This window comes from Triplophysa dalaica, chromosome 12 (assembly GCF_015846415.1).
Source record: "Triplophysa dalaica isolate WHDGS20190420 chromosome 12, ASM1584641v1, whole genome shotgun sequence".
Taxonomy (NCBI): Eukaryota; Metazoa; Chordata; class Actinopteri; order Cypriniformes; family Nemacheilidae; genus Triplophysa; species Triplophysa dalaica.
The window spans coordinates 6,246,174-6,257,500 of NC_079553.1; the positions used below are offsets into that span (position 1 = coordinate 6,246,174).

General features: G+C 37.5%; 1 protein-coding gene across 2 annotated transcripts in view; it reads right to left on the minus strand.

The window, feature by feature from the left end:
• Nucleotides 1-332: 332 nt before the first annotated feature.
• Nucleotides 333-11,327, minus strand: part of stx17 (syntaxin 17) — an 11,853-nt gene continuing 858 nt past the window's right edge. Inside the window, exons 2-8 of one of the 2 annotated variants that reach the window (XM_056763292.1) lie at nucleotides 10,151-10,343; nucleotides 9,766-9,831; nucleotides 7,350-7,560; nucleotides 7,156-7,265; nucleotides 6,871-6,921; nucleotides 3,014-3,100; nucleotides 333-878 (exon numbers count right to left, since the gene is read on the minus strand). In XM_056763292.1, coding sequence (XP_056619270.1) covers nucleotides 633-878; nucleotides 3,014-3,100; nucleotides 6,871-6,921; nucleotides 7,156-7,265; nucleotides 7,350-7,560; nucleotides 9,766-9,831; nucleotides 10,151-10,276 — 897 coding nt within the window. In that variant the 5' untranslated portion in view covers nucleotides 10,277-10,343 and the 3' untranslated portion in view covers nucleotides 333-632. Of the gene's footprint in view, nucleotides 879-3,013; nucleotides 3,101-6,870; nucleotides 6,922-7,155; nucleotides 7,266-7,349; nucleotides 7,564-9,765; nucleotides 9,832-10,150; nucleotides 10,344-11,327 lie in introns of both variants that reach the window. The other variant, XM_056763291.1, reaches the window with a different exon arrangement.

Here is an 11,327-nt window from a genome sequence, read left to right on the forward strand (position 1 = left end):
AACCATTGTAATTTTCCTACTATGGTAGTCAATGGTGGCCAAGAACTGTTTGGTTACAAGCTTTCTACCAATATCATCTTCTGTGTTTATCAGAACAAAGGAATTTATACAGATTTGGAACAACATGAGGTTTAGTGACATAATTTTATTTTTGGGTGAACTGTCCCTTTAAATGTGTTAAATCAGGCCATGATACTTGATTAGTTAAAATAAACTGATCCTCTATTCTGAAGCTTCTCAGTCTATATAAAGATTCTTGTTGTACATCTCTGTAATCAATACATTATTTAAAAATACCAAAATTCACATAGTCCTTAAACAACAATCACCTATAATTTTGCACATTTTTAATGCTAATATCACATGACAAAATCAGCATAAGGCCTTCTTTGCTTTGGCATAGAGATGATTGATGAATTAAGGCAGTTTAACGTAAAGAAAATCAGCAAGTCCACTTGGTGCAGCATGTTGCCATGCATGTGCATGTTAGCATTTCATGTAGGAGTTCCGCTGCAGTTGTGGTTATGTTATCTGGGTTATGTATGTTGAGGGTATGGTGTTTTTGTCTGAAAATGTGTGGGTCGCCAGCTCCTTCGTGTTCTGTCTACAAAAACAAATGTGCTTTGAGTGCGTTATTGACTATGTTCGTGGTCGTTGTTACTGTTGTTGTTGCTTTTGAGCTGTTGTAGATGCCCCTCGATTCGTTCTTTCTTCTTTCGCTGGATCAGGTTGCCCCCGGCGAAACCGAGAAGTCCACCCCCAACGGCAGCGGCGACCCCCGCCACTTTAAACCCTGCTAACAGTCCCAGCGGTCCCCCCAGAACTCCCCCCACGAATGCACCGGCTATCGGCAGAACCGCCAGCTTCGAACGGGCTGCCTGAGGATAAAGAGAGCGAGATGAAAAATGGTAGTAAATGGTCATTTACAAAAAACACATATCGTTCAGACACATGAGAAATGCGTATGTGGCATCAATGTCCAACTAGCAGCATTTGAACTTATGCGCCTTTCATGTGCTGTTTTTATGATAACCAAACAATTACCCGTATGTCTTTCATGTCCACCAAAAAAGAAACATATGCATAAATAAACACGCAATAATAATCATAGATAAAAACATTCAATTTCATATTCCCTGTCTGCAGATCAAACCATAGCTGGTGAATTAATTGATACCAGGTAAAAAGAGAAACTCCCTTTAGTCAAAGTGTACTTTAATTAGTGCATGAAGACAGACCCCATGGTACACGCGCGTACAATTTCAGTTCTTTTCAGATATGTAAACTTTAAAGGCAGGGGCGTCCATCAAATGCCACCTTTCCTCTCATCTCAACTTCTTTCCTTCTTATTCTCTCTTTCTGTCATCTAATCATCTTCACAAGGCAGGGTTAACAGAGCCGTTCATTACGCTCAAACAGAGATGAGATGAGAGTGTACGAAAGCAGGAAGGCCACATCAGAATCCACAGTTTGCATAACCAGTCTATAAAAATGCCTCCATGTAGTCGGTTTTTGATGGCAACATGAATACATCATCTGCTATATATATCCCATACTCCTGTTTTTATATACAGTAGTGGCCAAAAGTATGTTTTAATGCCCCCTCAGGTTAGATTAAACCAATAAAACATATATTATATGACACAAATATACACAATCTGTATAATTTATATAATTATATATTATATAATTCTGATAGGCCGATCGCAATATTTGCATGTTCGTTATTCCCATATAACAACCTCTCAAAACTAATTACACACGGTAACCCGGATGCAGCAAATCGTTTTGACATTTTTGTTGTACAAATTAAATATAAATATGTATTTTAAAAACATATATGACATTATATTTACAAATAATTAAACCAATTGCCTTAAAATCTGAAGTAAACATCGTTTCATCATGGAAGGTCTCCATTCGGTAAAAATGAGCTAATAAAATATTTCAAATTCACATTTCATGTCCAGTTTTTTCTCATGCGGCAAGTATAATTTTTTCCCAATCCCTCTTAAATTCTTCTCAAATATGAGCATCAGTACAACTATGCCACATGAATACAATGGTTTCAATACACCTTTAATAATATTTTCGAATGAAAAGTGAAAATATAAATTGGACAATCTTACTTTTGGCCACTACTGTATTTTTTTGTATCATTTTGATACAACTTCCTTTTACACAACGCTACGTGTGCACAAAGTATTTGCTTGGTTATCTTCAAAGCTTAGTTTGAGTTTGTCAACACATATCATGTAATGGTGTCCTGGAAGCCTTTAAAAAAAAAACTTGGTATCTTCATACGCGAAACGCCATCTGTGACTGGGCAGCGAGGCAGCTGGATTAGGTTTTGGACACAACCAAGGAATTACCTCTGTTACTATTATCAAGACATACCTGAGCAAGCACTTTAAGGAGTGAGTGTGTGTATATGTCACTTAGGACAATATCTTTATACTTTACTAGTGTGTGTTGGCCACCCCCTGTCCTTTTCAGAAGTCACAGAGGTGGGTCCACTTTCAACACGGGCATCAGACCGAATACTCAATAGAACTGCATTAACTCTCAACTCCAAAAAATAGAAACATTTCAATTCAGACTCGATCAATAAAACACATACCCACACACGCCCCGGCTACATGTTACGCCCTTCCCATGCTTTTTCTGCTAAAACTTGGCGCTCCGGAGCGAGTGCGTATGTGTGTGTATATGTATCGAACCCCCAGCGGGACCTCAAATGCTGTTTATAGACTCTCTTTTACACTCTTTAGACTTCCATGCGCTCGCGCACACACATCGACTGCCCGCGTGGGGCCAAGCGACATACATCGATCCCACTCTGCCCGGTGCCTTCCACCAGCATCACCACCTCCCCCCTTCTCTCTCTCTCTCTCTCTCGTAATTGTGGTTTTCTTGCACTCTTCTGAGGTGAATCAATGGTGGGGTAGGCCGAGTGAAGCAGGGGGGAAGAGTGGAATCGATCCCCTAGCGGGAGTGTCCCCACTCCCCTTACCTTCCCCAGGCTCTGGGTCCCCTCCTCCACATTAGCGGCTGCTATGCTAACGTTCGCCTCGATGGTGTCAATCTTCTCCTGCTGAGCCTGAGAAGAAAAAGAGAGAATTAACAGACACTCAACACACAGACAACACGTCGATTTGTTTTATTTTTAAAGATCCTGTGTGTGAAATTTAGCGCCATCTAGCAGTGAGGTTGCAAATTGCAACCAACGGCTAACTCCCTTTAGAAGCCAGGGGTGATGACATCTTAGCTGACACAGCTAAGATGTCATCACATTTTTGCTTCTTTGCTGAAGGAGATAACTCATTTACGAATTGTGGTCTGCAGAGCAGTTTGTCCGTTTAGTGCTACTGTAGAAACACTATGTAAGGGAACCAGCGGTGTATTTAGATAGAAATATACATGCTGTATAAAGTATACTGTAGTATACTGCACACTACATTATTTGTAGTATTAACTGTAATCTGATAAGTTTGCGCAAAAAACTGTAGTATAATATAATATTTACTGTGGTAATATTTAAAAATACTACTGTCTAGTCATTTTAGCAACGTTTACTGTAGTAACTTCTAAATCATTTTTTTTACATTGGAACTAATTCAATCAGTGTGTGACAAATTGCATATATATGAACGCTTATGAAGGAAAATGTTAGGCTAACTTTAAATTGTGACTAAAACGGTCAGTGGGTGGAGGCAATTTTTTTTGTCAGTGATTCTGACAATATTATGGATTATGGAAGCATAAAAGGACGAGCGGCAGAGTGCACGACGAGAGAGGAACGGGCCCGGAAATGTGTTTAGTTTGTATTTATATTCTAGTGGCCGGCAGTATTTTGATTAATAGAGTTTGTTAAATGTTCGCCGGTTCCCGCCGCCTTCCTTCCCTATTTTGAACTTTGCTACAGTAATAAAAAACAAATCAGTATTTATTGCAATATATTTATAAAAGAATGCTGTTTGAATCTATTTTAGATCATTAAACCACACCGCATGACACTGATAAACAGTAAAAACTGAACAAAGATGTGTTCAGTAATCTTGGCGGTGGGTGGCTGGGGGTTTGAGTGGCATTCTGCTGTGTGCTGGGGCAGAAGGGTGAGTGGGAGGGGGCAAGGCTGCTTGTTCTGAGGGAGTTGGGGGCTGGTTGTTGGGGGTAACTGGGTGGTCTGTCGGAAGCCTATGAAATATTCAAAGAGTGGCAGCTGTCTCTCTGTCTAAATCAGTGTGAGTCCAAAGTAATCACTACGCACACGTGTACACAACACACACAATAGGGAATGCTGGAATAAATCTGCCTTCACCATCCACAGAGTTACTCAAACCTGGCACCTGTCCCTTTGCAGTATGCTATAACGTGTTGCGTAAAAACCAATCTGGCTTAGCATTGCTCTCTGCAGCTGGGGCGACTGTAAAGTTGGTGATCTTTTTCCTCTTTTATTTTGAAATAATTTGTGTGTATGTAAATCTGTCTCAAGTGTGCTTTCTCAGGACTCAACAATAAAGGTGGCCCGCTGGACTTGGGCCAAGGTGAGATTTTCGGGTCAGCTGATGGAACTGTCACTTGCCAGATCGGGCCAGTGCTGTAGTAAATCTTTAAGTAAGTCTTGCGAAACTTAAACATTTGGTTTTCTGTAATATATTTTAAATAGTCAAGGATTTAAGCTATTTATACGTCACCAAGGTAGCGTTATCTAGATGGTTGACATTGCATTTTGTTGAAATTGCAAAAATAACTTAATATAGTTTAATTTAATATATTAATTTTATATTTATAGTATAATTTTATATAAAATGCAATTGTTTTATAGCAGAAGTGTGATCAACATAATGGCTGTATAATTTTCAACTCATTCCACAAAATTAAAAAAGAAACAAACAGGAACAAACCTAAGGAATGACATTACGTCACCCAACCGCAAATTGACTGTAAGAGAGTGTAATGATCCTTGAAAGTTGGCTTATTCAATCATATATTCATTATAGAACTGATCCTAAAATACATGTAAACATGAATATGAACTTGGGTTTCTTTGCAGTATTCAAGATGAGCAAACATTGCAACTATTATGTTATTTTGATCTGTTTGTCCCGTTTCCATTTATTTTTTGCAAATAGAAAACAATATTATTAATTGTAATTTGGGAGGAACATTGTCACTAGTTCATACAATGAAACCAAAATTATCAATTTACTACGACACCAACCAATAATTAGTAAGTAAAAAAACTGAGACTAATTTTGGAGTGATTTTGGATATTTCCATGGCTATATATACACATACAAGTACTCTCTAGAAAAGGTTTGTAAAATAACTGTCCTAAACCATCACACTTATCACTAATCCACATCCTATAAGCATTTATTAATCATTCATAAACAACTTAACCCCAAACATTACTTTAAAACACCCACTTATGACTGGGTTCAAAAGCTATTGAAGTCCCTCCCTCCCCTCAGGAGTATAGTCGGTAATCAGCACCGTCTGTTCACAAGCTCCACGGATGCTCAGGAGAACACAGAAACACATACAGAGACCTCATGGGTGCAACTCTGGCTCAGTGTTAAGGGAATCAATTATATCTTGTGCCCTAGGAGTGTTCTCTATAGAGACGCAAGTGCTAACAAGGTTGATCTTCATAACTATTGCAGCCCAAACAGGGTGTCAGGTGAAAAAAACAAGATTTTCATTGATAATGACACTTTTGTAGCCTTATTGTAACAGTTTATATTATACAGCACAATGTCAGCTGTGACTGTCTCAAAACTTTTGTGGCATTACGAGACAGGCCCTGTTCATAGTTGATGTTCCAGTTACCCATAAAGATATTCAGTGGGGTTCAAGATCTTGTTTTGAGTAACCAAGTCAAGTTCGTCCACATTTAGATCTATATTTTCTTTTTTTACAGATGTTTGTAAAAGTGAGTGACCTGCTTAGTTTTTATAAATATGTATATACACAGGATAAAACTTTGCATTGCGAAGATTATTTTATAATTTATATATACTATATATATCGAATTTAGCTCTACAATGATTCATCAACTTTTTATAAATAAAAACCTTCAGTTAAATAAACATTTATGAAATATTTAATATATACTGTATATACTATACATATAGTATTTCTAAAATGATACATAAACTTTTTAAAACAAATTTTTTTTTAAATAAAAATGTTTTCATATACTATATATATTACTTCTGTTTCATCAACTTTTTTAAATAAATAAATATTTAAATACAAATGTAATTTTAATCTGTGGTCCCCTCCACCCAGAGGAATATTCATCTTTAAAATGAGAAGGCGTCCATCAAAAATTTATAATATAGATTCCCAGTTAGTATTCCTAGCTATGGGGCTGTCCATGATGTCCCATTTGAGCTCAGCTTTATGACAGAAGTGTGATGTTCTTCCTATGTGTTATCATTGGGTCTTTATTCAGCATAATCTCTTAATTTCCATAATTCTTTAGAGACAGAAAAGAATTGAACAACGTCCATCTTTCCCAGGATGACAGAACACACATTATCTCCTAAACCCAGTTTACAAGCGTGCGCTGTTCCAATAACGGCTGTTAGATGGCGTGGACTCTCATTAATCCTCGCTGGTTAGCACATGGCTGACAGACTGTCACCGATCTCTGTATGCCTTCTCAATCACACGCACACACACAACGATGGGATCAATACCACCTTGTTGGCTCTCAAGAGACAAAACCGTTTGTCTGTCAGCTCTGCCAAACCTGAGGGTTTTGGTGTGTACCCTTTATCTACGTCCACAAACACATATACAAACACCATAAATACTTTCTTCCCTGTCCGTTCTTCCCCTCCCAAAAGTGATACTTACATGAACAATGGTGGAGAACTCATTCACTAAACCGTCCAGCTCCAGCAGATCCTAAACAAAAATCAGGCGAAAATCACAGCGTCACAAACAAACTTTCTGCACTTTGTGTATTTAAATATGTGCATCTGTTTGTGGAGCAAACTTTTTAATACAAATATGTGGGATATCTGAAGCGATATGCATCTTTAAATCGGGTGCTTAAATAATGCAGAGAGCAAGTGCAAATAAAAGCCATTATTTATGAGCAGCATTAATTCTTGGTGAATTTCCCTCTGCGTGTGTTACCTCTGCTAAAGAATCCCAGGACTCGGCTGCGTTCTGATCCACTGGGATTTCAGGTAGAAGCAGCTGTTTTTGAAGAACAGCGGAACCAGGAACACCTGTGTCACTATCACCTAACCAATCACATTGGATCGACAATTATTTTTAAAAACATACACAGTAATTTTTACAAAATGTGAACATTCAGAAACACATACTGTGTGATGTATCTGTGGCAATGTGCTCGTCTGTGCTGATAGTTTCTTGGAAGCAGGGCCTATTGACAGCATCCGAATGCATCCTAAGGAACTCTTGTATGGCAGCTGAGGCACGCTCTCTGATTGGCTGAACAAGTTTCTCCAGGTCTGCGGCATCGGCACTGCGGACACGCCCACACAGCTTCTCCATCTCCCGCAGGTTAGACCGCAACTGCTGCAAAAAGACGACAGTCTTTGTGATAAAAAATCTATAATTGATTTTACACACCTTTTGCTGTAGAAAAAATAAGAGACCATTCGAAATTTTCATTTCAAATCATCATTTCTAGATGTATTGTGCCCGTCTTGTGTTTGTTGTATTTCAACAAACTCAAAGTCATCCAACAGCAACGTGAAAGACTGACAGCTTGACAAGACACATGAAAACCAGGGTTATCACAAAAATAATAATACAAAAGTAATTTTCAAACTTTTCCTAAATACATACACAGACATTGTTATTGTTTTCTTTGCAGTATTTGAGGTCTGAAAAATGTATTTTCTGCAAATAAATACAAATTTAAACTTTTTTTTGAGAAATATCATTAGTAGTTAACAGAATAAAACAAAAATTAGTATATTACCTAAACACATACCTATAAATAGTAAATTAAGAAAAAACGAAATGGAGCTTGCAATGGTCTCTTTTTTTCTGCGGCTGTATATATATATATATTATAAAGATTGCACTCACAATACATGACTTTTTTATTAGAATCAAACTTGTCCGAAACTTCAAGCAAGTGCACCCAAATGCATGTTTAATTTCATTCACTTCTAACAACTTTTGATTCCAAGGTGTAAAAATCTAAAGTATTAAAATATTTATGTGAATGATTATTTTGCCCAAGTCTGACAGTATATTAAATCCCTTCAGCTCTGATCCGGCATCAGACCTCTAGCAGGTATTACAGATCAATTTATAAGAATCGAACAGAGGGGTCAAAAGTTAACAGCAGATCAATCAGTGTTGCGCTCTACTGCAGTCATTTCACATGCTGAATAATCATGTTCAGATTCATGCCTTCTAACTGATTCACGAATGCAAAACATATTACTCACATTTTTTAGCTTGCTTTGATTCACAAGTCAATCCAAACATATAACATCAGAGACATCCACAATAAATCTTAATTCTGGGTCAACACACTCCACTTCCACACCAACCTCTCATCTGTATGTTTGTGATGAGAGCAATTTTAAGGGTTTTTGCTCATCCCCGGGGAGCTACTTTAACAATGTCTGTCTTGTTTCCGTCTATTGTCAGATGTCCACATCTCGCTGACATAGAAACACTTGCAAGCTCTGCAGTGGTGGACACAGGAAAGCTCTCTGACATCTCGGGGGGATGAAACCTGGGTGCTAAGGTCACGCATACATGTGGCACATAACACACTCCACCGACTGCCCCGTGTGATCCCCGGACAGACACTCAGAGACATTAACGCAGGGGTTACATGTTTGTCTGCTCATAACGAAATGATGAAACATCACACGTACACCATACGGTACACCAGAGAGCTGAGACAAACACTACTTAATATATACACATTTTACAACAATGGCAGAAAAATGGTGTGTTTTTGTGATATTCATTGTGATACACATAATTTATTCACCCTCATGTTTTTCAAGTCACTGTTGCTTCTGTGGAACAGAAAATACGATACTTTAAATAAATGTCTCTTCTTACAATGGAAGTCAATGGGGACCCATTTTTTTTGTTTAACAACATTCTTCAAAATATCTTCTTTTGTGTTCTGCAGAACAATGAAAGTCATACATGTTTGAAAATGACAAATAAATGAAAGATTTTTAGTTTTCCTGTGAACTGTCTCTTTAATTGTGCCATATGATGTTAAGATTTGTTGTGCACTTTAGCCACGGCAACAGCCTATTAAATCACAGAGGATGTTATGTTCTAACAACAATCCACATGTCTTGCAGCACATGGGAATATTTTCAAACCAAGTCATTACCCTGAGAACATCAAAACCAAAAGCTATATGGACCGACATTTTCCATTAAAACTAGAAACACAAAGATCCTCCTTTTTCCTCAACACAGAGGTACTGGCATCCCGATTTCACTAAAGAACCCCATACAAGACACACAAAGATATGTTGATCGATAACACCACCAGATCAGAGACCAGTTCTTTGTTCAAATAAAAAAATGCAAAGAACACAAAATTGGAAAAGCACGCTTGTTTCTTCTGCTGTAAAGACATAGAGCATTTTTTATATGAAGGATTCCTTAGAATACAGCACATGTTGAATCTAAGCTCATATTAATTATGTCTCACTGTGTGTGTGAAAGTGGATAGTTAAAAGGTTAATGAATAATAACCACATGCTGTTGGTATAGTGTTGTATACCTGGACTGTGCGACTGGAGTTGATGTGCTCTTGATGCAGTTTGTCCCACTGTCTGCTTTTCTGAAACTGTGACAGAAAACATCAATGAATTTCACAACACAGCTTGAACAGCTTAAAGACATTTAATAAAGTATCCCCTGTCTCGCAGCCTGGTAACTCTCTATCATCTGAGCAATCTGTTTCAATGGCTATGGAACACCATGTTATCCTATCATATGCTTTCCAAACTGGCTGACTGTGTGATTTCAGATACATTTGACCATTTTTAGCATTTTACTCAGAACACACATGGCCCTATTTACCATATGCTGAATTTTGCGTGTGATGCCCATGTGTGTGCTATTCTGTCAGTGTAGAACCTTTGTATGTGCGTCCATCTCTATACCTTTTCTATGTTGTGCTGATGCAGGTGCAGTCTTTCTAGGTCAGTGGGGATGGCCACTTTAATGAATTTCTGTATGGGTGGCTCCAGACGCCGGAGCTGAAGCTTACCAGCTTCCTCCACCATCATGACCGTCACGTATGACCTCTTTTATAAGGTCAGAGGCTCAAAGCATCCATTCATACAAAGTCTTGTTCTAAAAAAGGAATACAAAAATGACATCTTCACATATGAAAATAAAGTAAGAAATAGACAAGTATATTCATTTACTGTATGATGCGGAGAATTGTAGAATTAAGATTTTCATGTTATCTGAATAATAGATTGAGTTAAAAGTAATGGTTTGTGTATGTCCACATTTGATGTGGTGACATGATTTGAGTCGATGGTCTTGTTTGTGTAAAACCCGATAATACATGTTCTCAGTATGATTTGGGAATGTTTCAAAGAGCATCTTGTGAGCTTCAATGGAAATGAAATAAAGTGTAACCTAAAATGTATATAAAGTTATATAAAATCTTGTTTAACACTTCAGTGCACACAAATCATGATAATTCATTTGCATTAGAGGATGAAGGTCTGCTGTGACAGACCTAGAGAATAAAACGTTAGACCCACAGTTACATGTCCAATATGTCTTGTAATATATCCTGTTTAAATGAATGTATTTCAAATATATTCATTTTAATTTTCGGTTAGACTTTGTTAGCTAAAAGGCATTGGCTTTCCATATGTTAGAAGATGTGGAAACGGCCTATATTTAAAGGTTGATTGTAATTTGGAGAAAGGTCTTTCAATACTAAATTGTAGGAGGAGGATAAAGTTCAGAAAGGCATGTTTAAGGAATACAGTCAGTTTGAAAAAAATATGAACATATGAATATGGTCTTTTGATATATTTCTTATGTAAATGGATATAAAGTTAAAATAAGAATTTAAATATGTGAACAGTATACTATCCCATAGGAAATCCTATTGGGTGTCCCCCAATAAATACTTGGAAACCTGCCAGTCTGGGAATCAAACATGCAACCTTAAGGCCACAAATATCTTTGACTCAATGCATATCGCGTGTGGACCAGAGTAATGATGTGCAATTGCTCTGCAGTTAAAATACTTCACTATTAACATCCTTTAAGTTTTGGAAATTGAAAGGTTTGCATACATCCAGTGATATTTGG